Source organism: Rhinatrema bivittatum, chromosome 6, assembly GCF_901001135.1.
Source record: "Rhinatrema bivittatum chromosome 6, aRhiBiv1.1, whole genome shotgun sequence".
Classification (NCBI taxonomy): Eukaryota; Metazoa; Chordata; class Amphibia; order Gymnophiona; family Rhinatrematidae; genus Rhinatrema; species Rhinatrema bivittatum.
In genome coordinates this window covers 265,205,239-265,230,059 of record NC_042620.1, presented here as the reverse complement: position 1 = coordinate 265,230,059, position 24,821 = coordinate 265,205,239, and the positions used below count along the sequence as shown (strand labels likewise).

Genomic DNA, 24,821 nt, shown 5'->3' with positions numbered 1-24,821 from the left:
TTAAGCGGTTAAGTGAGGAAATGTTCTTTGCATATCTTTCCTTAGGACTTGTCAGCTTTTATACACACAAGTGAATACATTTTAGAACATGCATGAGTGAAGAAAATAACTAGCTTGACCTCTTAGTCCACCAGTTTGTCCAGTCTATCTCTAGGTCATCAAGACCCCTCTGGTTCTTCGCCTGCACGCCTTGTTTCTGCTCTGATAGGTAATTATAAGTAAGGGAGATGTTAGAAAAGGCGTTCCCTTTAAAGTTTCCTCTCTTTACCTTAGAACTCCATGTCACATAAAGTTAACACATGAGTACTCCTTCAAGATGATGCATATATTGAGCTCAGTTAATTATTTATGAGATCAGAGTCACTCAATAACTCAGAGATATATTCTTAAAAAAGAAGAATATAGGAGTCATGTGATGTAGTGAGCAAATGAAGATGTGTTCTTTAACTGCTCCGGGACCCCACTCCCCACATCCATCTTAATCAGCCTTTGTGCTGCACCACTTTTGCCTTTATTGAGCGTTTCTGTATTGCTCCTGATCTTTTCTTTATGGGGATCAAAGTTGAGGAGTTTTTACCCGCTGCGGATGGCCTCCAAATCGATTCGCAAGTTCACTGGAGATAAGATGGCAGATCCCGCCGGCAATGCCCCCTTGCCCGGTCCACAAATCACTGAGGGGGAGATTTAACTGTGGTGATAATATCGGCAATGGACGACAAGTTGATTTAGCTTCACTCTTATTTATTTATTTGTGAACTTTTATATACCGGCATTCATAAAACACATCACGTCGGTTTACAATAAAACTGAAGAAAAAGGAAAATTACAATGAATGGGAAAGGGGAGAGCGGAGCAGGCAAGAAGAGGGCGGAGAAAGGGGGGGGAGAGAAATGCTAAGGGAGAAAAAAATAGGAACGAGGTAAAAGGAAAAGATGGATAGAAAACCATATTAAGCAATTAAGTAAAACATCAAGAACATAGTTCATTAGGAGCTATATACATATTGAATCTATAGTGACCGACAAGGCAAGTATACAAAATGTACAAATTGCAAAGACAAGTTCGTGAGGGGAGGGTGTGGGTCTAAGGTGGGGTATAGGAAAGGCGGGGGTGGCTGGGGCAGACAGGTAAGCTGCAGGTAAGGGCGAGTGGCTAGGTTTGGTTGGCATCGGGGTAGGCAAGCTTGAAGAGCCAAGTCTTGATTCCTTTTTTAAACTTCTGTAGGGATGACTCTAGACAGAGATTAGTGGGGAGGGAGTTCCAGAGGGAAGTGCCAGCGATAGTAAAGGCTCTTTCTCTGGTGAGGGATGGGGTGTGAAGGATGCCTGCAAGGGCAGTTCCGGTGGGGCGATTTGTGAAACGGAAACGTGGCAATTCCTCAAGCCAAGGGGAATTGTGCTTGTACAGAATATTGTGAAGGATGGTGAGGGTTTTATATTGAATGCGAAAGGTAGCCAGTGCAGATCCTTTAGTATGGGGGTAATGTGGTCCCTTTTACAGGTGTTTGTTATGATCCTGGCCATGGCGTTTTGCAGAATTTGGAGGGGTTTGGTGGTGGAAACAGGCAGGCCTAGGAGGAGGGAGTTGCAGTAGTCCAGTTTAGTGAGAATGGGCGACTGCAGTACTGTATGGAAGTCATGAGTGTGGAGTAGGGGTTTGAGTTTTTTTAAGGATATATAATTTGTAGAAACCCCCCTTTAAGAGAGATTTGATGTGTGGTTTGAAGTTTAGGTGTTGATCTAGAAAGATACCTAAGTCTCTTACGGATTGCAGCGGGGTGTGGGCTGAGGCTGTATTATGAGAGGTTGAGTGGGATATGTGGTCCGGATGATTGGAGATGAGGATTTCAGTTTTTGATGCATTTAGAGCTAGGTGGAGGTTAGATAGTAAGGAGTTGATGGAGGCAAGGCATGATTCCCAGAATTTCATGGATTCATTGAGGGATTTTTGAATGGGGATGAGGATTTCCACATCATCTGCATATAAGAAGAATTTCAGGCCTAGGTCGGAGAGTAGATGGCAGAGTGGCAGGAGATAGATATTGAAAAGGGTGGAAGATAGGGAGGATCCTTGGGGGACACCTTGAGTGAGAGGGATGTGTGATGATTCATACTTATCAATATTGCTTTGACAATATTCAAGCCTTACTGCAGGACCATACCCGCTGCATAAGAGAAGCCAAAACACGTATTAATGAAGCATAAGAGTGGATGGAAATGCTGGAAACTGAGTTAGCCATGGTTAAAACCTTGGTGGGCAAAACTGATAAGCTTGAAGACCTCAAAAACCGCTCCTGGTGGAATAACTTGAGATTTATTGGTTTGCCAGAAACTATACCAGATCGAGACTTACGGAGCTTGCTGGAAACTTGACTGCTACATGCCTTCAGCTTGGAGGAGGAGCTCGGGGCTCTGCAGATAGAGCAAATGCATCATATGGGAGTTAAGACAACCACGCAGAATAAAGCCCATCCCATAATAGCGAGAATTTTGAATTTTTGCCACAAGGAACAGCTCTTATTTCACTATCAACAACATAGTGTTGGAATATGAAGGCCATAAAATTTTGCTCTTTGCTGATTACTCCTTAGCGGTGTCTGCTCGTCACAAGACATTTGCAAATATTTGTTCCACCTCAGTGCGACATCATGTGCAATTCACTCTTTAGTTTCCCACACGATTGAAGGTCGCCTTTAATAATGTGGTACACATTTTTGAAACTGCTGTAGAGGCAGAAGCTTTCCTTAACTTCATGCTGAAGGGAATGGAAGATGATCTCTCCTCTGCAGCGGAGGCTGATTGAGACATTTTGGGGGATGATTTCTTTGACTTGGGGTTGTGAAGGCTAAGCTACTGATTCCTTCTTTGGCTTCTGCGGTTGCCTCTTTTGTACTGTTATTGTAGTTCTAAAGCCTCATTGGGAGGTTTGCGGGTGTTAATTTTTCTCCCCCAAGCTTGTTATAAATTGTGGGGGGAGGCGTCCAGACACAGTTATTCATGACGTCTCTTTTCTCATTTATGAGCCTGTTGAGTTTGAGGTTATTATGGTATTTTGGGGGTTACAATTGAGGTTGAAGGTGGGGTGGGAGGAGGGGGGATGGGAGATTGTGACCCTGTGAGCAGAATTTTAATTTATCTGTTTCTCTAGGACAGTGGGAGTTCCAATGGTTAGTTAGAAAGGTTAAGAGACTGTAGAATCAACCTTTCAACATCCATGCTGTCAGAGACAGAGACTGGAGGTTCAGATGGCGCAAGGCTTCTGTGAAGCTACGAGGACCTGGGACACATAGTTAGAGGTTAAGGGACTGTAGAATCAACCTTTCAAACATCCATGCTGTCAGAGACAGAAACTGGAGGTTCGGATGATGCAACAATTCATCATTCTGAGTTATTAGAGTCGGTGCTGTGCCCAGGCAAATTGGTTGCTGGACTGAGAGGTCGCATAGAATGGGAAACCAAACTTGTCGTGGCCAGCATGGGGCTATGAGGATCATTGTGCCCCGGTCTTGTCGTAACTTCACAAGAGTCTTGCTGATGAGTGGAATAGGAGGGTATGTGTATAGAAGACCTGTGTTCCACGAGTGGGCAAAGGCATCCATTGGTGGTGCCTTGTGACTGCGGTGTAGAGAATAGAAGCGGTCTACTATGTGGTTGTGAAATGATGCAGAGGTCAATGTGCGGGCGACCCCACTTGTGAAAAATTTTGTTTACTACAGTGGGATCTAGGGCCCATTTGTGGGGATGAAAGGTCCGGCTGAGATGGTCTGCCATCATATTGTGTATGCCTGCCAGGTAGGCTACTCTCAGCAGCATGGAATGTGAGAGAGCCCAGGCCCAGATCTGCGCTGCCTCCTGGCATAGCAGGTAAGAGCCTGTGCCCCCCCTGCTTGTTGAGATACCATATTGCTACCTGGTTGTCTGTTTGGATTAGGATTACCTTGTTGGATAGGCAATCCTGAAATCCAACGGAATAGGGCATACCGTATCGCCCAGAGCTCCAGAAGGTTTATCTGGTGGTGTGCTTCCGCCGAGGTCCAGGTTCCCTGGGTTTGTAGTTCGTTGATATGGGCTCCCCAACCTAGGTTGGAGGCATCTGTAGTCAACTTAATCTGAAGATCTGGAGGTTGAAAGGGTAGTCCTATCTGGAGATTGGACTCCTGTATCCACCAAGTTAGTGAGTGGTGAAGCTGGCTGGTTACATGGACAATCTGTGACAGATCTTGGTTTGATTGGGACTTTAAAGTCCATTGTGTTACTCTCATGGCTAGTTGAGCCATTGGGGAAACATGAACTGTAGACGTCACGTGACCCAGCAAGGTTAGTAGCTGACTAGCTGAAGTTGACTGACAAATCTGTACTGCTTTGGCCAATGTTGAGAGTGTGCGTGCTCGGTCCCTTGAGAGGAACAGAGGAATGGGTCGGTGTTGTCTCATTGAGAGGGCTTAGATCCCGAAGACCCCTGATTGAACCCATCACGGTTCGGCCTACATCCTCAAAAGGAGTGAGACCAAGATTGAGACCTCCCCGATGACTGTCGCTGTCCCAGGGGAGGCGCCCTACTCTGGCGAAAACGCCTCTGACTCCAAAAGTGAATGGCTTGAATGGTATTTAGATCTGCTCCGATGAACGAGAGGGTGTGGGATGGAGTCAGATGAGATTTTGTGTAATTTATGAGAAATCCCAGCGACTGTAGCAGTTGTATGGTAAGACTGAGGGATTGAAGAACGCCTTCTCTGGATGGACTCCTGAGTAGCCAGTTGTCTAGATATGGGTAGACATGGATAATGTGTTTCCTCAAGTCAGCTGCCACGACTGCCAGACATTTCGTGAATACTCGGGGTGCTGATGCTAGGTCGAATGGCAGCACTCTGTATTGGAAGTGTCTGTGACCTACTACGAATCTGAAATATTTTCGATGAGGAGGGAATATTGCTATATGGGCATAAGCATCCTGGATATCTAGAGAGCAGAGCCAATCTCCCTTTTGCAGGAGGGGGAGCATCGAGCCCAAGGTAACCATTCTGAATTTCTCCATGCGAAGATATTTGTTTAGGGTGCGGAGGTCTAAGATGGGACGTATGCCTCCTGACTTTTTTGGAATCAGAAAATATTGAGAGTAGAACCCTTTTCCTTGCTGCATTCGAGGAACCGGTTCCATGGCTTTGGACTGCAGGAGGATAGAGAGCTCCATCTTGAGGAATGTAGTGTGGTCGGTTAGACTCCACGCCCAACGTGGTGGAGAGTCTAAGGGTATCGTAAGGAGATTCAGATGGTAACTGTGGGCAACTATAGAAAAGACCCATTGGTCTGTGGTGATTGAGTGCCATTTGGTGGCAAAGTGGCACAGGCGGCCTCCCACGGGAAAGGTGGCTGTGGGGGAGGGATTGACTGCTGCTCTTGAGATGGGAGTCAAAAACCTACTGCAGGACCAGTTTGGGGGCTGGTTGAGTCTTGGGTGGGGGGGTTGTGCTGACGAGGCTGGCCTCTGTGAGATGGTCTAGTCGGTCTAGCACGGGATGGTGGAGGGTAGTACCTATGTGGTTTGTAGGTCAGCCTTCTGATATCTTGTCTGAAACGTTTTGGATGTGGATGAGAAATCCGAGGGGACAGTGGACAATTGGCGCAAGGTTTCATGGTGGTCTTTAAGTTGCGCCACTGCCTCTTGAATTTTGTCCCCAAATAAATTGTCTCCTGTGCAGGGAAGGTCTGCTAACCTATCCTGAACTTCGTGGTGTAAGTCCAAAGCTTTTAGCCAAGCCTAGCACCTGGCACTAATGCCGACCGCTGAAACCCTGGAAGCAGCATCGAAGACATCATATGCTGCCCTGATTTCATGTTTTCCAGCTTCGAATCCCTTTTGGAGTATGGTGGATAATCCTTCCTGGAATTCTTCAGGTAGGGTTTCTGAGAAATCCTGGACTTGCTTCCAGAGATTTCTGGTATATTGTGTCTTATATAGCTGGTAGGCTACTATATGGGCTATAAGCATGGATCCTTGGAAAACTCTTTGGCCTAAAGCATCCAAAGGCTTCTGTTCTTTGCCAGGTGGGGCAGAAGAATGAGGCAGAGATCTCTTTGCCTTCTTCTGGGCGGATTCCACCATTACAGATTGGTGGGTAGTTGAGGCTTTTGAAACCCTGGGGCTTCCTGAACTAGGTATGTGGTGTCAGTCTTCCTGTTGACTGGGGGCACAGTCCCAGGGTGCTACCAGGTTCGGTGTAAGATCAAGGAAAACTTCGTGGACTGAATTGCCATTATCTCTTTAGGGGCATCCACGAATTGAAGCACCTCCAGCATTTTATATCTGGCATCCTCCTCCATCTGTAATTTGAAAGGGATGTTGTCTTGATAAAACTAGCAAAGGAGAGGTCCTCCGGAGGGGAGCGGCGCCTCTCTTCCGGGGGGGTGAAGGCTCTGACAAAAGGTCCTCAGAATCTTGTGAGTCAGAGGAATCGCCCCCCCAAGAGTCATATGGAGGGTCTCCTTCACCCAGTGGCCCTTCAGATGGAGGCAGAAGTCCAAGTCCAGATGGCTGAGAGGATGGCACCAATGGAAAATGACGAGGCATCGATGGTGGCACCAAGCTCGGTGGTAGTGGCACCGATGGCATCTGAGTTTTCAACGGTCGTCGAGGGACAGCTAAGCCCAACGGTCCAGGAATCGGCTCTGGCATCAGTGGTTCCCGGAGTGGTGAGGAGCCACAGTCTGCATCTTTGTCGTCCGAAGACACAGGAACTGGAATCGATGCTGGAGGAGGAATCGATGGCCTGGGAGGCGCTCATGGTCCCAAAGGGATGGGCACCAATGGAAGTGCACCGATCCGAGTGTCCAAGCGCTCGAGGAGCGGAGCCAAAATAACAGGTACTGGATCGGGTGTCGGCATGGGGACTGGCGCAAGTGGTGACTGGAAGCCCCGAAGGGCTTGAAATACTGGCTCTTGGAACATCCAGTCCAATTCCTCCTGGAAGGCTAGCATGGGTAACGCAACTCCCGGGGTTGGAGACTGGCTAAGCGTTGCCGGAGGGTCCACAGTAGTTAGTGGAGGCTTGGCTCCCGGCACCATTGTAGGTGGGGAACTTCTCGGGGTCCCGGGTCCAGAGGCGGATGGGGGCTCCTCTCCCTGGGACCTTTTAGATGGTGGCTCAGCTCAGGTCGATGCTGCCTCTTTGTCAGTGCTGGCACCGAATGAAGTTTCCCGTTGGTGCTGGTGACTATGCTTCTCGCGATGCTCGGCCTGGTCTTTCTCCGGCGCCGAGGACAAGGACACTGAAGTCTTTGAATGGGATGAAGCCGGTGTCCAGTGTCTTGATGCTGTTGAGACGTCGATGGAGACAGGGACGAAGACGAAGAAGTCTTTCGACTCGGTGCACCTTTACCCGGAGTTGATGGAGATGAGCACTTAGAGGCAAACAAGTGCTCCATCTTCTCCAGGTGGGCACGGCAGCCTTTAGGGGTCATTTGAGCACTAGTGCAATGCTGCACATTGTGGGAAGGCCTGAGGCATAAAAAGCATATGTCACGAGGGTCCGGTATGGTCATAGTCCTCGGACACTCGGGGCACTTCCGAAACCCGGTCGCCATTGAAAAATGGGGTGGCGCACGGTCAGTGGCCGTCGGGCACTGGTAAGAACACCACTGGGAACCAACCACAAGAATGTGGTAAACTTACCGGAACGTTAGTGGAGGTTGGTAGTTGATGGGGGACCCTGGGATGGGGAAAAATTCTGATTAAAAAAAAATAAAGTTCCGTGAGAAAAAATTGTGAGAAATTCTCACAGTTCCTAAGAACCACGAGGCAACTGCTGCGCGGAAAAAAAGAGACTGAAGGGGGACCCCCTGGTGGATGCAGGGTAAGTGGCATTCTGGGCATGCTCAGTGTGCCAGTCAAAGTTCTAGAAAGTTTGACAAAAGTGTTCCGTGATAGGGCTCCATCCGATGATATCACCCATATGTGAGGACTACCATCCTGCTTGTCCTGGGAAAAAACCAGAGCATCCACAAAGGCATCTGCCATTAACTGAAACACTATTTGCCCTTCAGGCCCAGAATCCAGAATGGTGGACTTTCCCACTAAAAGTGCCATGTCTGATACTTCAGCTGCCTGCGCTCAGAGCAGGAGGCAGATAATTCCATCCCCACTGTAGCCACAATGGACCTGCTTGCTCAAAAGGCCCGAGAACTTCTCCATTTTTTAAATTATGCAGCACAAAGGGAACAGGAGGAACTCAAGAAGCCTGAACTTGCTCTATTTTTTCCAAGGCACTGGCCTGAAGCAAGAAAGAGTAGTGAAACTGGAGCTGGCTGTCTAATTCTCCCCCAAACTAGAATTTATTTATTTATTAAATTTCTATACCTATATTACTGAGGACATCATATCGGTTTACATCAAACAAAAACAACATATGGAAAGAGAGTTACATTAAACAGGGAGGTGGGGAGGGATTGATAGGAACAGTGAGAACGTAGATTGAAAGTACATAGGAATCAGGCTACTCTGAAACAAGTGGTAGCCAAACAAGTGGTACGAAACAACACCTCTGGAGCAACCACCAAATGGCATAAATGCTGTCCTCCAATCCCTCTCACAAAACTATCTTTTTTTTTAATGTTATAAGGAGGCGGCAACAAATGAAACAGAAAAGGCAGAGGTGTTAAAGGATCCCAGACTTTACTCTTTTTTTTTTTTTTTTTAATTTCCCTGCCAACTCAAAACCCCTCTGCGACTGGGAACCTGCACAGTAAGGTGTGCAAAATTTGGACAAACCAGGACCTAGTCCTCTGATCATTGGAAAAAAGGAAGGCCCCTGCCTAAAAACTCAGACAGGTAAAAGTGGACTGGGATTAAGGGTCTCATTTCTAATTTGTATAAAATCCTGACAGCACCATGGTACATAAGCCTAAGCATTTATTAGCCTGGAAAGAGAACTCAAACAATTATGAAATTTGATCTGAAATTACAGGTTGGTTTGGGAAAACTATTTCTGCTACCTTAATGGAAAATAGTATTAAGATTTACTTGCATTGGTGTTACACCACATAAGCTAGGAAAAATGTTTCTGGGATGTGATAAGAGTTTGTTGGCATCAATGTGGGGGCGAGGGCACAATGTTATGTATCTGGTGGAGCTGTTCAGTTATCAAAACTTACTGGAGGGAAACTAAGGACTTCATTTACTTGCTCTTGAAGATGAATCTCAGGTGGGATCCAATATTGTTTATATTGGGTGTTCCACTATTGGAAGATACGAAAAATAGAAATTTGTCTCTAAATGTCTTCTTGCTGTAAAGCTGGCTGCTAATTGGAAGCAAATGTTAATTCCAACTTTTGATGCATTAATTCAAAAGCTATGGAATGTAGAGATTACTTACCTGATAATCTCGTTTTCCTTAGTGTATGCAGATGGACTCATTACAAATGGGGTATAGTGTGCTCGTGCTAGCAGTTGGAGACGGATCTGACGTCAGCACGGGTACATATACCCCCACAGGAAGTGCAGCAACTCCGTAATCTTCCTTGCAAAAGCTTTTATGGATATATGTGTGACTGACCGATCGATTAAATGAACATGATTACCCAGACCGATTGATAGTAGCTGGAGACCGCCAGTGTTCTCAACCGGAAGGTGTCGACACCCGGCAGGGTGGATGCCCTATATAAGAAAACATGGCTTACCGTGACTCGGTGAATCCCTATGTATACCGGCAGCCGGGCGGGATGCTGAGTCCATCTGCATACACTAAGGAAAACGAGATTATCAGGTAAGTAATCTCTACATTTCCTAGCGTGTAGCAGATGGACTCATTACAAATGGGATGTACAAAAGCTATTCCCGGACTGGGTGGGAGGCTGCCCGAGGTCCGTTAAGGATCGCCCTCGCAAATGCTGTGTCCTCCCTAGCCTGGACGTCCAGACGGTAGAATCTGGAGAAGGTATGGAGGGAGGACCACGTTGCCGCCTTACATATCTCTGCAGGCGACAGCATCCTAGTTTCTGCCCAGGAGGCTGCTTGGGCCCTGGTAGAGTGAGCCTTGACCCGTAGAGGTGGTGGTTTTCCTGCTTCTACGTAGGCCGCCTTGATAACTTCCTTGATCCAGCGAGCAATAGTCACCTGTGAGGCAGCTTCTCCTTGCTTCTTCCCACTGTGAAGGACAAACAGGTGGTCTGTCTTTCGTACTGCTTCCGACATTTCCAGGTATCTGGACAGCAACCTGCCGATGTCGAGATGGCACAGTCTTCGACCTTCTTCAAACCTTCCGTGGTTGGCAAGGATATGGTTTGGTTGAGGTGGAAGTGTGAGACTACTTTGGGTAAGAAGGAGGGAACTGTGCGAAGATGGATAACCCCTGGAGTGATTCTGAGAAACGGATCGCGGCAGGACAGCGCTTGTAGCTCTGAGATACGGCGTGCTGAGCATATGGCCAGCAAGAACACCATCTTCAAGGTTAACAAACGGAGGGACAGGCCTCGGAGGGGTCTGAAGGCGGGTCCTGCTAGGAATTCCAGGACTAGATTGAGTTTCCACAGGGGCACTGGCCACTTCAGTGGCGGGCGAATGTGTTTGACTTCTTTCAGGAAATGTGAAACGTCTGGGTGTGTGGCAATGCTATTGCCGCCACTCCTGGGGCCGTAGCAGGATAGCGCTGCCACCTGAACCTTGATTGAACTGAGGGACAGACCCTTCTGAAGTCCATCTTGCAGGAAATCCAGAATGATGGGGATTTTAGCGGCATGCGGATTGGTGCTGCGAGTTTCGCACCAGGCTTCAAATACTCTCCAGATCCTTATATAAGTTAGTGATGTGCAGAACTTGCGTGCTTTGAAGAGTGTGTCTATTACCGGCCCCGAGTACCCCCTTTTCTTCAGTCGAGCCCTTTCAATGGCCAGACCGTAAGAGAGAATTGAGCTGGATTCTCGTGGAGGATGGGACCTTGTCTCAGCAGGTCCCTGTGTGGAGGCAGGGGTAGTGGATTCCCTGCCAGCAGTCTTTTCATGTCTGCGTACCAGGATCTTCTTGGCCAGTCCGGGGCCACTAGAAGAACTAGGCCTCTGTGCCTCTGAATCTTGTGTATAATGGCGCCCAGCAGGGGCCAGGAAGGAAAAGCATATAGCAGGATCCCCTGAGGCCATGGCTGTACTAGAGTGTCGATCCCGTGGGATAGAGGATCTTGTCTGCGACTGAAGTATCTGGGTACTTGAGCGTTGGACCTGTCCGCTAGTAGGTCCATGCCCGGAGTCCCCCACTGATCCACAATCATCTGGAAAGCTGTGGGCGACAGCTGCCATGCCCCCGGGTTTAGGCTCTCTCTGCTGAGGAAGTCTGCTGTGGTGTTGTCCTTCCCGGCGATGTGGACGGCGGAGATGTCCTGAAGATTCGCCTCCGCCCAAGCCATCAGGGGGGCTATTTCTAAGGATACCTGTCGGCTTCTGGTTCCGCCCTGTCGGTTGATGTATGCCACCATGGTGGCGTTGTCCGACATCACTGACTGCTCTGTTTCGAAGTCTGTGGGCAAATTGCAGGCATGCTAACCTGACTGCCCGTGCCTCTAGTCGGTTAATGTTCCACCCCGACTCTTCTCTGTTCCACCACCCCTAGGCGGTTAGCTCTTCGCAGTGTGCTCCCCAGCCGCTGAGGCTGGCATCTGTAGTGAGCAGGGTCCAGGTTGGAGAGGACATCCTTGACCCCCGGCTCATGTGGCAGGGCTGCAGCCACCACCGTAACTGATTCCGTACTCTGACCGGTAGAGGTAGATGCACGGTGTAGTTCTGTACTCGTGGGCGCCACCGAGATAGGAGGGCGCGCTGTAATGGTCTCATATGGGCCCGTGCCTATGGTATCACTTCCAGAGTGGAGGCCATTAGGCCGAGGACCTGTAGGTAATCCCAAGCTGTGGGCCGCGCGGTGCTTAGCAGATTCTGCAAGCGATCCCGGAGTTTCGATTTCCTCTTGGAGGTCAGGCTGATCTTGTCTTCCTGGGTGTCGAATCTGACACCTAGGTATTCCAGCGACTGCGAAGGCTGTAAGGAACTCTTGTGTATGTTGACTACCCATCCTAGGCTTTTCAGAAGAGATATAACTCAGTTGCCTGGTGGCTCTCCTCCGGTGACTTTGCCCTGATCAGCCAATCGTCTAGGTAGGGATGGACAAGAATGCCTTCCTTCCTGAGGGACGCCGCCACCACTACTACTACCTTGGTAAAGGTCCGTGGTGCGGTGGCTAACCCGAAGGGTAGAGCCCGGAACTGAAAGTGCTGATCCAGGACCTTGAAGCGTAAGTAGCGCTGGTGATCCCGATGAATTGGGATATGCAAGTAGGCCTCAGAGATACAGGGATGTGAGATACTCCCCCGGCTGTATTGCACTTCGGACTGACCGCAGAGTTTCCATGCGAAATCTTGGGACCCGTAAGTGCTGGTTGACTGACTTGAGGTCCAGGATGGGTCTGAAGGTGCCCCCTTTCTTGGGGACAATGAAATAAATGGAGTAATGCCCAGAATTTATGTCCCATGCAGGCACTGGGATTAAGGCTTTTAGGGACAGGAGTCTCTCCAAGGTAGCTGCCAGCGCCGCCCTCTTGAGGGGCGGACAAGGCGATTCCACAAACTTGTCCGGAGGGAGCTGAAGGAAGTCCAGGTAATACCCTTCCCAGACAATGGTGAGGACCCACTGGTTCGAAGTAATCTCGACCCACCTGCGGTAAAATAGGGCTAGCCTGCCCCCTATGGCTTCTTTCCCCAGATGGGTCGGCTGATTCTCATTGCGGGGTACGGCCGGGACCCAACCCCGAGCCGGTTCCCCTCTTGTTGTGCCTGGTCCGAAAGGACTGGTTCCTGGTCTGAGAACGAGGTGCTTGGTAGCGAGCCCTGTAAGGATTGAAGCGTTGAGAGCTTCTACCTCTGGATGGTCTAGGAAAAGGGCGCTGGGTCCTCCTTGACCTGTCTTCGGGTAGACGGGGTAATGGAGATGCGCCCCATTTATTAGCCAGTTTCTCGAGGTCGCTGCTGAACAGGAGGGATCCCTTAAAGGGCATTCTGGTAAGGCGAGTCTTGGAGGAGGAGTCGGCCGACCAATTTCGTAGCCAGAGGTGTCTTCTGGCTGCCACTGAGGATGACACTCCCTTGGCTGCTGTACGGACTAAGTCGGAGGCAGCGTCAGTGAGGAATGAGAGGGCTGATTCCATGTCTTCTCCCGGGGTGTTATTCCTAGCTTGTGATAAGCAAGAGCGCGTCACCACGGTGCAGCAAGTCACAATTCGAAGGGACATGGCTGCCACCTCAAATGCTTGTTTCAGAATGGCGTCCATGAGCCGGTCATGTGCATCCTTGAGGGCCGTCCCTCCCTCCACCGGAATGGTGGTGCGCTTCACAATTGCGCTAACTATGGCTTCTACCACGTCGGGCACACCAGCAGCTCCTTGATTGCCGGGTCTAGGGGGTACATGCTAGACAAAGCCCGACCCCCTTTGAATGAAGCGTCTGGCGCATTCCATTCCAGATCGATTAACTGCTGTGCTGCTTGTAGGAGGGGAAAATGGTGAGCCGTTGGACACAGGCCCTCTAGCAGGGGGTTCATTCTAGGTTCCCCTGGGGTGCCCTGGCCCGGGATAGCCAGCTCCGACAGGCATTGAGAGACCAGGTCTGGAAGATCTTCCTTCGGAAAGAAGCGTCTCATGGTTCGATATGGTTCTATTCCCGAGGGGAGTTCTCCCTCCTCGGGGGGCTCGCCTTCTTCCTCAGAATAATCAGAGTCCCCATAAGAGGGGCTTCCGGGTGGCGGGTGGCCATGCTTAGGTCTTGAGGGTCCCAGGGCAGGGTCATCCGCTACGTATGGGTCCAGTCGGGGATCAGACTGCATCTTGACGAAGGCATGAATCCCCTTGAATAATTCCACCCAGGAGAGGGAAGCAGGTTCTAGCCGTAGGGGCACCAGGTCTGTGGGGTTACCTGGCTGCTCATTGTGGCCTGCTAGGTTCGGGGTGTTCCCTGAGGAACTGGCAGTCAGACTGGGCTGAGACCGGCCCTGGCCTGGGACTCCCAAGGCCTCCTCACATTGGGCACATAGGGAGTCTGCTTCCTCGCTCTGTGTGTGGCATGCTGAGCAGAGGCCTAGAGCTCTTATGCCTGAGTCTGGAGGTGCCGGCTCTGCGGCCGCATGGGCTCTCATACGCTCCATCGCATCTGATCTCCTCTCAATGAGCGCTTATGTGCGCGTATCCGCGTGCGCCTATCAACATGCGCTTATTAATGTGTGCGTATCAGCGTGCGCATATCCAACCTATCAACGTGCGCGTAAGCATGCGCGCATCTCAAACAATGGGCGCCCAACTCTTTTACGTGCGCCTAACATACGCGCCCCTCGCCCCGGTTAGATAGAGGAGGCAAACCAGGGCTCGCGACGGCGAGCAGCCAAAATGGCGACCTCCCCCGTAGGCAGACCCTGCTAATCCTCGCTCTTCGGAGACCAGTAAGTAAAGATGTACACCTTACCTGATCTTCGGCGCTTCCCGGCTGCGACCCGGGCGGTCTCCGGCTGCAGGGGGAGAGGGTAATTACCGTCACCGCCGCACTCGAGGAAGTGCACCCGCTGCCTCTAAGCTGCGCCCGAACTCGTCTCGCTCGGGGGCCAAGTCCTCACCGGGACCGAGGCTGCCTCTATGCCGCGCCCGAGCCCTTCTCACTCGGGGGCCAGGTCCCTGCCGCGATCCGGCCACCGGACCGAGGCGCTCACCTCCGAGGGACCACGGAAATCACCTCGGGAAACTCAACTGGGGGAGGGACCCGAGGGTATCACCGCAGGAGTGTGGGGCTCATCTTCAGATAGGATTTCTTCTAAGAATTTGGAAAAACGCTCAGCGAGCGTAAGGGAGCTCCAAACTGCTTTGGAGACAGAAATTACTGAGTTGCTGCACTTCCTGTGGGGGTAAATAAGAAAATTATTCCTTACCTGCTAATTTTCGTTCCTGTAGTACATAGGATCAGTCCAGACCATGGGTTATGTCCCCCGTCCAGCAGATGGAGTCAGAGCAAACTTCCGAGGGTGCTGACATATAAGCAGGTGCACCCTCCAGGGATCCTCAGTATCGAGAATATCAAAGCCCAGCGAAAACAACACTAGACAGAAAGTAGGATGGATCAAGCGCCAATCAAATTGTAACCACAGAACATATAACCAATGCAACTTGCAAGGAGAACTGTGAAGAACTAGGCAACAACAACAAAACATCAGAATGTAGGAGTTGGAGGGACAGGAGATAGAACGTACACGAGCAGGCGTCTGACCATTACTGAAGAAAAAACCCGGGTGGGCGTCTGGACTGATCCTATGTACTACAGGAACGAAAATTAGCAGGTAAGGAATAATTTTCTTTTCCCTGTACGTACTAGGATCAGTCCAGACCGTGGGATGTACCAAAGCTTCCCTAAACCGGGTGGGTCCCTGAAGACCCTGCTCGGAGGACCCTGTCCCCAAAGGAACCCGCCACATCTACCGGCATTTGCAACCGGTAATGCTTCGAGAAGGTGTGTAGCGACTTCCATGTAGCCGCGCGACAGATTTCCTGAATTGGAACATGTTGAGACTCCGCCCGGGACGTGGCCAGGGCACGCAACGAATGAGCCCGGACCCCCTCCGGGGGAGCCTTCCCGGCGCCTATGTAGGCCGAGGACACCGCTTCCTTGAGCCACCTTGCGATGGTAGTCCTAGACGCTTGCAGTCCCCTCTTGTTACCGGACCAAAGCACAAAGAGATGGTCGGACGTCCGGAACTCATTGGTCACTTCCAGGTAGCGCAGCAGAGAGCGCTTCACGTCGAGGCGCCGGAGGGCCTGGAGCGCATCTGCCGGGAAGGCCGGCAGTTCCACCCACTGGTTCAAGTGGAAGGAGGACACCACCTTAGGTAGGAACGAAGGAACCGTTCGAATGGAAACTCCCGAGTCCGTGAAGCGTAGGAACGGTTCCCGGCACGAGAGTGCCTGAAGCTCGGAGATGCGCCTTGCCGAGGCTATGGCAACCAGGAACACCGTCTTAAGGGTGACGTCCTTAAGGGAGGCCTGTCGCAGCGGTTCGTAGGGAGCCTTACCAAGGATCCGGAGCACCAGGTTGAGATTCCAGGAGGGATAGGGATGTCGCACCGGCGGCCGCAGGTGCTTGACTCCTTTGAGGAAGCGCGAGACGTCCGGGTGAGACGAAGGATTTGGATTTCCCGTGGTACGAGCCAGGGAGGCTAGAGCAGAGACTTGCACACGCAGGGAGTTGTAGGAGAGACCCTTCTCCAAGCCCTCCTGGAGGAAGGCCAGGACCTGACGGAGCGAAGGCGCCGTCGCGGAGGCTCCATGTCCAGCACACCAGACCTCAAACACTTTCCAGACCCGTACATAGGCGACTGAAGTGGAGGTCTTACGTGCCTTGAGAAGAGTGTCTACCACGGTTACTGCGTATCCCTTGCGCAGGAGACTCTGCCTTTCAAAAGCCAGGCCGCGAGACAAAAGTGTTCCGCCTGGTCCGAAAATACCGGACCCTGATGGAGTAGCCGCGGAAGGTGTGACAATCGCAGAGGTCCGTCCACTACCAGGTTGAGCAGGTCCGCAAACCACGGGCGCCGCGGCCATTCTGGCGCCACCAGAATGACCTGCCCTGGATGATCTTCTATCCTTCGCACCACCTTGCCCACCAGAGGCCACGGCGGGAAGACGTACAGCCGAACATGAGGGGGCCAGGGTAGCACCAGGGCGTCCACTCCTTCCGCCCCATGATCTCTTCTCCGACTGTAGAACCGCGGGGCCTTTGCGTTGCCCGACGTTGCCATGAGGTCCATGGAGGGAGCTCCCCAGCGCCGAGTGATGAGCGACATTGCCTCGTCGGAGAGAACCCATTCCCCCGGGTCCAACGTCTGCCGACTCAGGTAGTCCGCCTGAATATTGTCCACGCCTGCGATGTGGGAGGCCGCCAGGCGGTCGAGGAACCGCTCTGCCCAGGCCATGAGACGGGCCGCTTCGAGGGCCACCCCCGGGCTCTTGGTGCCTCCCTGTCGGTTGATGTAGGCTACCGTGGTCGCATTGTCCGAGAGAACCCGGACCGCACGTTGCCGGATGAGAGGCAGGAATTGGATGAGCGCCAAACGGACTGCTCTGGTCTCCAGGCGGTTGATCGACCAGGATGCCTGTTCCTGTGTCCACTGCCCCTGAGTTGAGCTTCTGAGACACACGGCCCCCCAGCCGGTCAAACTGGCATCGGTAGTGACTACAATCCATTCCGGCGACTCCAGGGGACAGCCCTGCGCCAGGTTCCTGGGGTCTAGCCACCAACGAAGGCTGAGTCTGGCCGCCGGCGGAAGAGGTAGTATCGCCTGATAGTCCTGCGAGACCGGTTTCCACCGCGAGAGTAGCGCCATCTGTAGGGGCCTCAGGTGTGCAAAGGCCCAAGGCACCAGGTTGATTGCGAAGGCCATCGAACCCAGGATCTGCAGGTAATCCCTCGCTATTGGGACCTGGAGAGCGGCAAAATGGAGAATTTGTTCCCTCAGCGACTGGGCCTTGTCCGGCCGCAAGAAGACCTTGCCTTGAGCTGTGTCGAAGCGTGCTCCGAGAAAGTCCAGCTGCCGAGACGGAAGGAGACTGCTCTTGCCGAAGTTGACTACCCAGCCGAGAGACTGCAGGAATTCGACCACCCGGTCGACCGCCTGCTGCCCCTGAGGGAGGGACTTCGCTCGGATGAGCCAATCGTCCAGGTAAGGATGTACTAGAATGCCCTCTCGCCGGAGCGCGGCCGCCACAACCACCATGATCTTGGTGAACGTCCTGGGTGCCGTTGCCAACCCGAAGGGGAGGGCCTGAAACTGGAAGTGCTGTCCCAGAATCTTGAAGCGGAGGAGGCTGTGATGGTCCGGACGTATCGGAATGTGTAAGTAGGCTTCCGTCAGATCCAGGGAAGCTAGGAACTCCCCCGGATGAACTGCCGCTATTACCGAGCGGAGGGTTTCCATGCGAAACCGTGGTATCCAGAGGACCTTGTTGACTTCCTTGAGATCTAAAATGGGACGAAAGGATCCATCCTTCTTGGGCACCACGAAGTAGATGGAATAATGACCCGAGCCCACCTCTCCGGAGGGGACGGGTGAGATGGCTCCCAGGGCTAGGAGCCGGTCCAGGGTGCTTTGTACTCCCAGGCGCTTGTGACTTGACCCGCAGGGCGAGAAGACGAATCTGTCTTTGGGGCGATGCCGCAAATCCAAAGCGTAACCGTGCCTTAGAATATCCAGGACCCATTGATCCGTGGTGATGTTGGCCCACTCCTCGTAAAACCAGGCTAGTCGTCCTCCGATCCTCGGGAGGGGGGAGTGGGCCGGCATGACATCATTGGTTGGACTTGCCGGAAGCTCCCTGCGCCGAAGAATCCCTTGGTGGTCTACGGCCACGAAAGGACCGGGTCCAAGACTGAGACCTGTTCGAGGGGTTTCTCGGACCCTGGGGCTTGGAGCTCCGAAATCGCCGTTGAGAGCGGGACCGATTCCTGGAGAAGGAATTGGAAGGACGATACGACCTCTGGCGGTCCTCGGGCAACCTATGTACGGAGTTTTCCCCCAGGGATTTAATGATCTGGTCAAGATCCTCGCCGAAGAGGAACCTACCCTTAAAGGGTAGAGAGCCTAGGCTGGACTTGGACGAGGCGTCCGCCGCCCAATTTCGAAGCCACAGCAGTCGCCTAGCGGAAACAGCCGAAACCATGGTCCTCGCCAGGACCCGCAGCAAGTCGTGGAGAGCATCAGCCCCGTAGGCAATGACGGCCTCCAGCCTGTCCGCTTGCGCCGCTTCCTCCGGTGGCAATTGCTGTGAAGTAAGGAGCTGCTGCACCCACCGTAGCCCCGCACGCTGGGTGAGAGAACCACAAATAGCTGCGCGGACCCCCAGCGCCGAGACCTCGAATATCTTCTTGAGGCAGACTTCTAACTTCCTGTCCTGGACATCGCGGAGGGCCGTTCCCCCTGTAACGGGAATCGTGGTCCTCTTGGTGACGGCAGAGACTGCCGAGTCGACCTTGGGTACTTTAAGCAGGTCCAAGAAGTCTCCGGGGAGAAGGTAGAGCTTGTCCATGGCTCTGCCCACTCTGAGCGACGCCTCCGGCGTGTCCCACTCTCGTACCAAAAGGTGTAGGAAAGACTCATGAATCGGGAACGTTCGCGCCAGGGGACGTAGGCCCGCCAGGACGGGGTCCCCTTTGGAGCTTGCTGAGGCTACGGAGGGAGCCGGAGGCCCAGGCGGTTCGACGGGCGGGTCGAGATCCAATTCTTGAAGGACGTGTGGGATGAGGTCAGACAGCTCCTCCTTCCGGAAGATCCGGAGCACCCGTGGGTCGTCACACTCCAGGTGCGCTGCCAGGAGCGAATCCTCATCCGCCGTCGAAGCCGGGTCACACCCAGGGTCCTGCATTGGGACCGCTCCGCTGGGTGGAAGAGCCAGGAGCGTCTTCTGGCTGCCCCCCGAGGGCGCTGGATTGGCCCCCCCCACCCCCACCAGCCGGGGCATCTTCGCGGGCGTGGGGTTCGCTGGACCACCGCCTGGCGACCCCCCCCGCCGGCTGCAGGCTCTGGCGGTACGCCTGATGCATTAGGAGAACAAAATCCGCCGTAAACCCCCCTGCTGGTGGGGGGACGGCGAGAGCGAGGTCCGTGGAGGGGCCCGAAGCGATGGGGGGGGAGGATGGCGCTCGAATCGGCCCCAAGCGCGGCGAAAAACCCTGCTGTGACTCCTCAGCCTCCGAGTCAGCAGCGCTTTCCAGTTCTAAGATGGCCGCCGCTCCCGCCAAAGAAGGGGGCGGGGCCCTTCCCCTCGACCCGCGGCGCTCCGAGCCTGACGGCGAAAAACGCGGGGAAGCCGGACCGGACTCCCCCCCGGGGAGAGCGACTCCGGAGGAGACATCCCGCGATCCGCCCTGCCCCGGGTCGGCGCCGGGAGCCCCCTGAAATCGCTGCATGGCGTCCGGTAGGTAGAGAGAACTCCCTCAGCGACCGCCCCTGGGGCCGGATCCGGGGAAACCGCGCCGCGGGAGGAGCGGGCTCGTCCGCCCAGGCTCAACTCCGCGAACCCTCCCCTCAGGAGCAGCAGGGGAATGAGACTTCCCTGCTGCCGCGGCCCCGGGGAATGGAAACGTCGCAGGGCCGAGGGGGAGGGGTTCGAATCGCGGCGCTCCGAACAGGGGAGAGGCTGGCCCCACCAGCGTGCCCCTGAGCCGTCCGACGGCGAAGCTGTGAAAGAAAATAACAGCAGAAAATAAAAACTTACCGCCGGAGAGAGGAGGAAAAGAGAGAAGAACAAAGGGCAGACAACAGAGAGAATAGTCCCGCTGGCAAGCTAGCCAGGGCTGTGAGACCCGGGCAGGGGCTCAGAGAGACTCCCTGAGGGGAAAAAAGTTTGTTATTTTTTTTTTTTTTTTTTAAACTCAATTTAGTAATTTAGAACCCCAGCCAGCTTGATCCTGTCCTGAGAAGAAAAAGATAGCAATAATGGGGCAGAAGCCACCAACTGGGGAAGCAAAGGTTCCCCCACTCGCATCTGCTGGAGTCAGAGAGATACTGAGGATCCCTGGAGGGTGCACCTGCTTATATGTCAGCACCCTCGGAAGTTTGCTCTGACTCCATCTGCTGGACGGGGGACATAACCCACGGTCTGGACTGATCCTAGTACGTACAGGGAAGTACCCGTGCTGATGTCAGATCTGTCTCCAACTGCTAGCACGAGCACACTATACCCCATTTGTAATGAGTCCTTCTGCTACACGCTAGGAAATGTATATTTCATGGAAAAAATTATTGTAATGAGTGTTTTCCACAGTATTTTGGACTCCTTCAAAAATTGGCACAGAAGACACATGACCTTGGAATAGAGATTCTACTTGAGTGTTTTGGATTGTTCTTTTCATTAGTGCTTTGTTTTTCATTAGAGGATGGGTTACGAGAGAAACAGGTGGGGAAAAATGAAAATGTTGTATCTTAGATGTATGCATCTGAAATCTTTCTTAATAAAAAAATCTTAAAGCCCCACCCCCACCCCAATAGGGAAGGCAGACTAATGAGTAAAATCCTGCTTCAACATCAGTACATTTTACTATCTGCTGGAGGCAGAGAATACAGGCTTGTTTCTCTGCACTTGTAAGTAACTGCACCACATGTAAGTAACTGTGATGATGTCACAGGAAAAATTGTGTTCTCTGCCTCCATCTGCTAGGGGGGGAGGGGGAAGCCACTTGTCTGGACTGGGGTAGCAGGATAATTGAAATATAACATTCCTTAACAGTTTTAGCTATCATAATTGACATTTACTTAATAGTGATACTTACCATTTTGTAAAAGCCCCCATTCTTCACTCCCACACACTTATCTTTTATGCTCAGGAGGATCAAGATCGGGGTCTGGACAATTTAAGGAACAGAAGGTAAAAAAAAAAAAAAAAAAAGTAACTACTGGCAAAGGACTGAATTAATTGCATCAACTTCTCCTGATGATGCGGGGAGTGGAGGCACCTCTTCATCATAATGCTATTTGTTAGCTATCTCTTGGCATCAATTTTATAAATATGTACATTTGCAGTAAAAATTACCCCACTTTCAATTTAAAATATCCCAATATTCCCTACTTTGGTAAAGCAACTTTTTTTTATTCACTGAAAGAATTATTTAAAAAAACGTCTCTTATGGAGCCAGTAATTTGATACAGTCCAAATCAGCCCAACTGGTTTATACTGATTTTAAAAAGTCTTGTTGAAGTCAATGAACATGCATGATCTCAAGAGTCACTAATGAAAATGTCTGGCTTAGAGAATTTCCCTTCCACCATTCTCCTAAGTCTTCATGGTTCTATTTCTACATATTCTTTTCTCACCTCTTTGTACACTAGGAATCATTTCTTCCCCGCATTAACAACTCTCTCTAATTTTATAAAATGTGTACAAGTTGTAGAAACATCACCTTCTCCTTGCACCACTTGCTATATGTATGGAGCACTACAGCCTTCACCTCATCTTGTTCTGCTCTTTGAAATACCAAGTGATGTTCCATATTTTCTACTGATGTGAAGTGCTTTAAAAGTGAATTCTATCTGCAACATTCAAGGGAGCTACATCTATCCCAAAGTAAAGAGCCTCACAGCTGAATCAGTACCACAGAACATATCTTCAAGGGGGCTCTTTGCAGGAGCACTAAAAGTTAGCAATGTCACAGAGGTCCTCTTGATCCCACAACAGCACACTTTAAACATTATTGCTTTGCAGCTACTAGCACAAAATAAGTGTTTCCAACAGCAGCACAGTGCTCTATTTAAAATAAGAAGTATAAGATAACATGAATTCAGCCTAGCTTAACATTCATCCATGAGTCTGTGGTCATCCATCTGAACTATTAACTATCTTGAAATTTGAACACTGCATTTAAATGTAAATTTACAGTTCAATACAAAATGATTTAATTTTCCATTTTCCTCTCAGTAACAATGTACCAAAATGAAATCAAATTTTAAAAAATTCTGAAATGTAGCTTTGCAAACAATTATTTAAAAAAAGTTAAGAAAACATTTCCAAGTATAGTTTTGCTTTTAGAAAAACCACCACCACAGCAGAAATGTAGTTAGTTTAAAATTTTATTTTTTTTTACTTTTTAAATATTTTTATTTAATAAAAAGTAAAAGTAGTCCATTATTTTTTTTTCAACTTAAGTTTGGAATATGGAGAACTCTGTTTAACAGCCAAATTTTATAAATAGAAAATAAAAAAAAAAAATCTTTTCAGTCTCAGTTTCAGGAGTGAGAAGGGACTTGCAGAAGTTCCTTTTCCAACTGCCCACAGCAGCCTCCAGAACTGAAAGAATGAAGGAAAACTTGCTGCCATGCTTCTTGATTTCTGTGTTTCGCCTGCTTCACCAGAGGGATTTCAGAGCCAGGCTGTGACGAGGCAGTCCGTTCAGGTCTTCAGGACTGGATGGCAGGTCACTACTCCATACCCCTATAGTAGATCAGGTGCCATCTAAGATCGGGCTTGGGGAAACGGCATCAGGACATCCTGAGCCCTGTCTAAGCTGCCTTCAGTTCCCAGAGGGGTGGAATGGAAGCTGCTGGGGAGGATGAGATGGAACTGGAAAAAGAAAGATGACAAAATCTCAGAAACCAAGAAATCTCCCCACCCAACACATGGAGAGAAGCCCCATCCTAGACATACAGAAGAATCCCCCCAATGCCAGCCCCTGCCCACATAGATTTAAATAATTATAGCAGATAATTTTGCTTCCAAGTTCTTCTGCAGCAGTTGCTGCTATATAAACATTTATTTGTAGCAGCAAGTCAAAATTCTGGAACAAACGTGAGCAGTTAGAAGATAGATCACACACTTTTCAAACCCTAGGCTCTGCTGCTTTATTCACCTCCTCTCCATCTAAATTCTGTGTCTGTCCATTTTATTTTCATCTTTTTCTTTTGAAATGTCTTTTCCTATCTCCCTCCATTCCCTTTCCTTCCGACAGTGGATCTTTTTCCTTTACAACCTTCTCATATCTTCCTCCCTCTATAACCATCTTCTTAACGTTTATTTTATTTATATTATGCCTTTCAGGCACTTCAAAGCAGTAGGTGTCAGCAGATAAAGACCATTTGACCTGCCCAGTGTGCCCAGTTGCCCCCACCTAAACTACTCTATCTTTATTACCTTTCCTTGCCCTTACTACTGCACTCTGTGCTAAGGGAGATCATCAAATTGCCAGAAGTACAAGCTTTACTACCTACACAAGGTTGCTTTTGCTTTCTTTTTTTTTGGCTGTTACTTTGAGATTGTAGCCAAGCTATCCTGCTGCCCATGCTAGGTCACTTTGAACCTCCCATTATACCAGAGGGCATACCATAGTCCTTACTGATGCTCCATGCTGATTTTCCTTGCAACTTGTCCCTGGGTGCAGGGAGGAAGAATAGCCTAGAGGTTAGAGCAGTGGGCTATGAACCAGGAGACCAGGGTTCAAGTCCCGCTGTCGCTCCAGTGCCTCAGGTCTAAAACTTAGATTGTAAGCCCTTTGGGGACAGAGAAATACCCACAGTACCTGAATGTAAACCGATATATCTCAGATCAAATGTCGTTATATAAAAATAATAAACAAACATAGCCATACCACTGCTTTATGCAAGTCAGCTTGGTCATAATCCCTTTCTTCCCTGTACCATTCTAGGTAGATGGTTATATTCATTCTATACCTCACAAAAAACACCCCCCCCCCCCCCCACCACAACATATGCTTCTCCATCACCACCCTCTGTATCTCTCTCAAGCATCCTTGCATTCTGTTATGGTTTTATTTACTAATAACCTCTACTCGTAAGCTATTGAAGCATCCATTCCTCTCACTTAAGATATTTACAAACATAGAATGACGGCAGAAAAAAGACCAATCGGCCCATCCATTCTGCCCAGCAAGCTCCCACACCTATTTTCCCATACTTATCTGTTTCATCAACAACCAAGTTCAGGGCCCTTGTTGGTAACTGTATGATTCAAATTTCCTGCCATCCCCTGTCATTGATGCAGAGAGTAATGTTGGAGTTGAATCAAAGGTGAGCATAAGGCTTAATGGTTAAGGGTAGTAACCGCCGCATCAAGCAAGTTACCCCGATGCTTGGTTACCCAGACTGCACAGATCAATTCCTTGTTGGATGTTGTCTGAATGTAAATCCTGTTTTCCACATTTCCCCCTACCGTTGAAGTAAAGAGCAGTGCTGTATATGCATTCAAAGTGATGTATCAGGCTTAATTCATTTAGGGTAGTAACCGTTATAATAAGCAAGCTACCCCCACGCATATTTGTT

The 24,821-nt window shown here is 50.6% G+C and overlaps 1 protein-coding gene across 1 annotated transcript in view; it reads right to left on the bottom strand.

Annotated features, from left to right (window-relative positions):
• Positions 1 to 22,593: 22,593 nt before the first annotated feature.
• The window catches only part of ATXN2L (ataxin 2 like), a 235,148-nt gene continuing 232,920 nt past the window's right edge, over positions 22,594 to 24,821 (bottom strand). Inside the window, exon 23 of the mRNA XM_029607113.1 lies at positions 22,594 to 23,109. Within this exon, the coding sequence (XP_029462973.1) occupies positions 23,060 to 23,109 (50 nt within the window). The 3' untranslated portion in view covers positions 22,594 to 23,059. The remainder of the gene's footprint in view (positions 23,110 to 24,821) is intronic.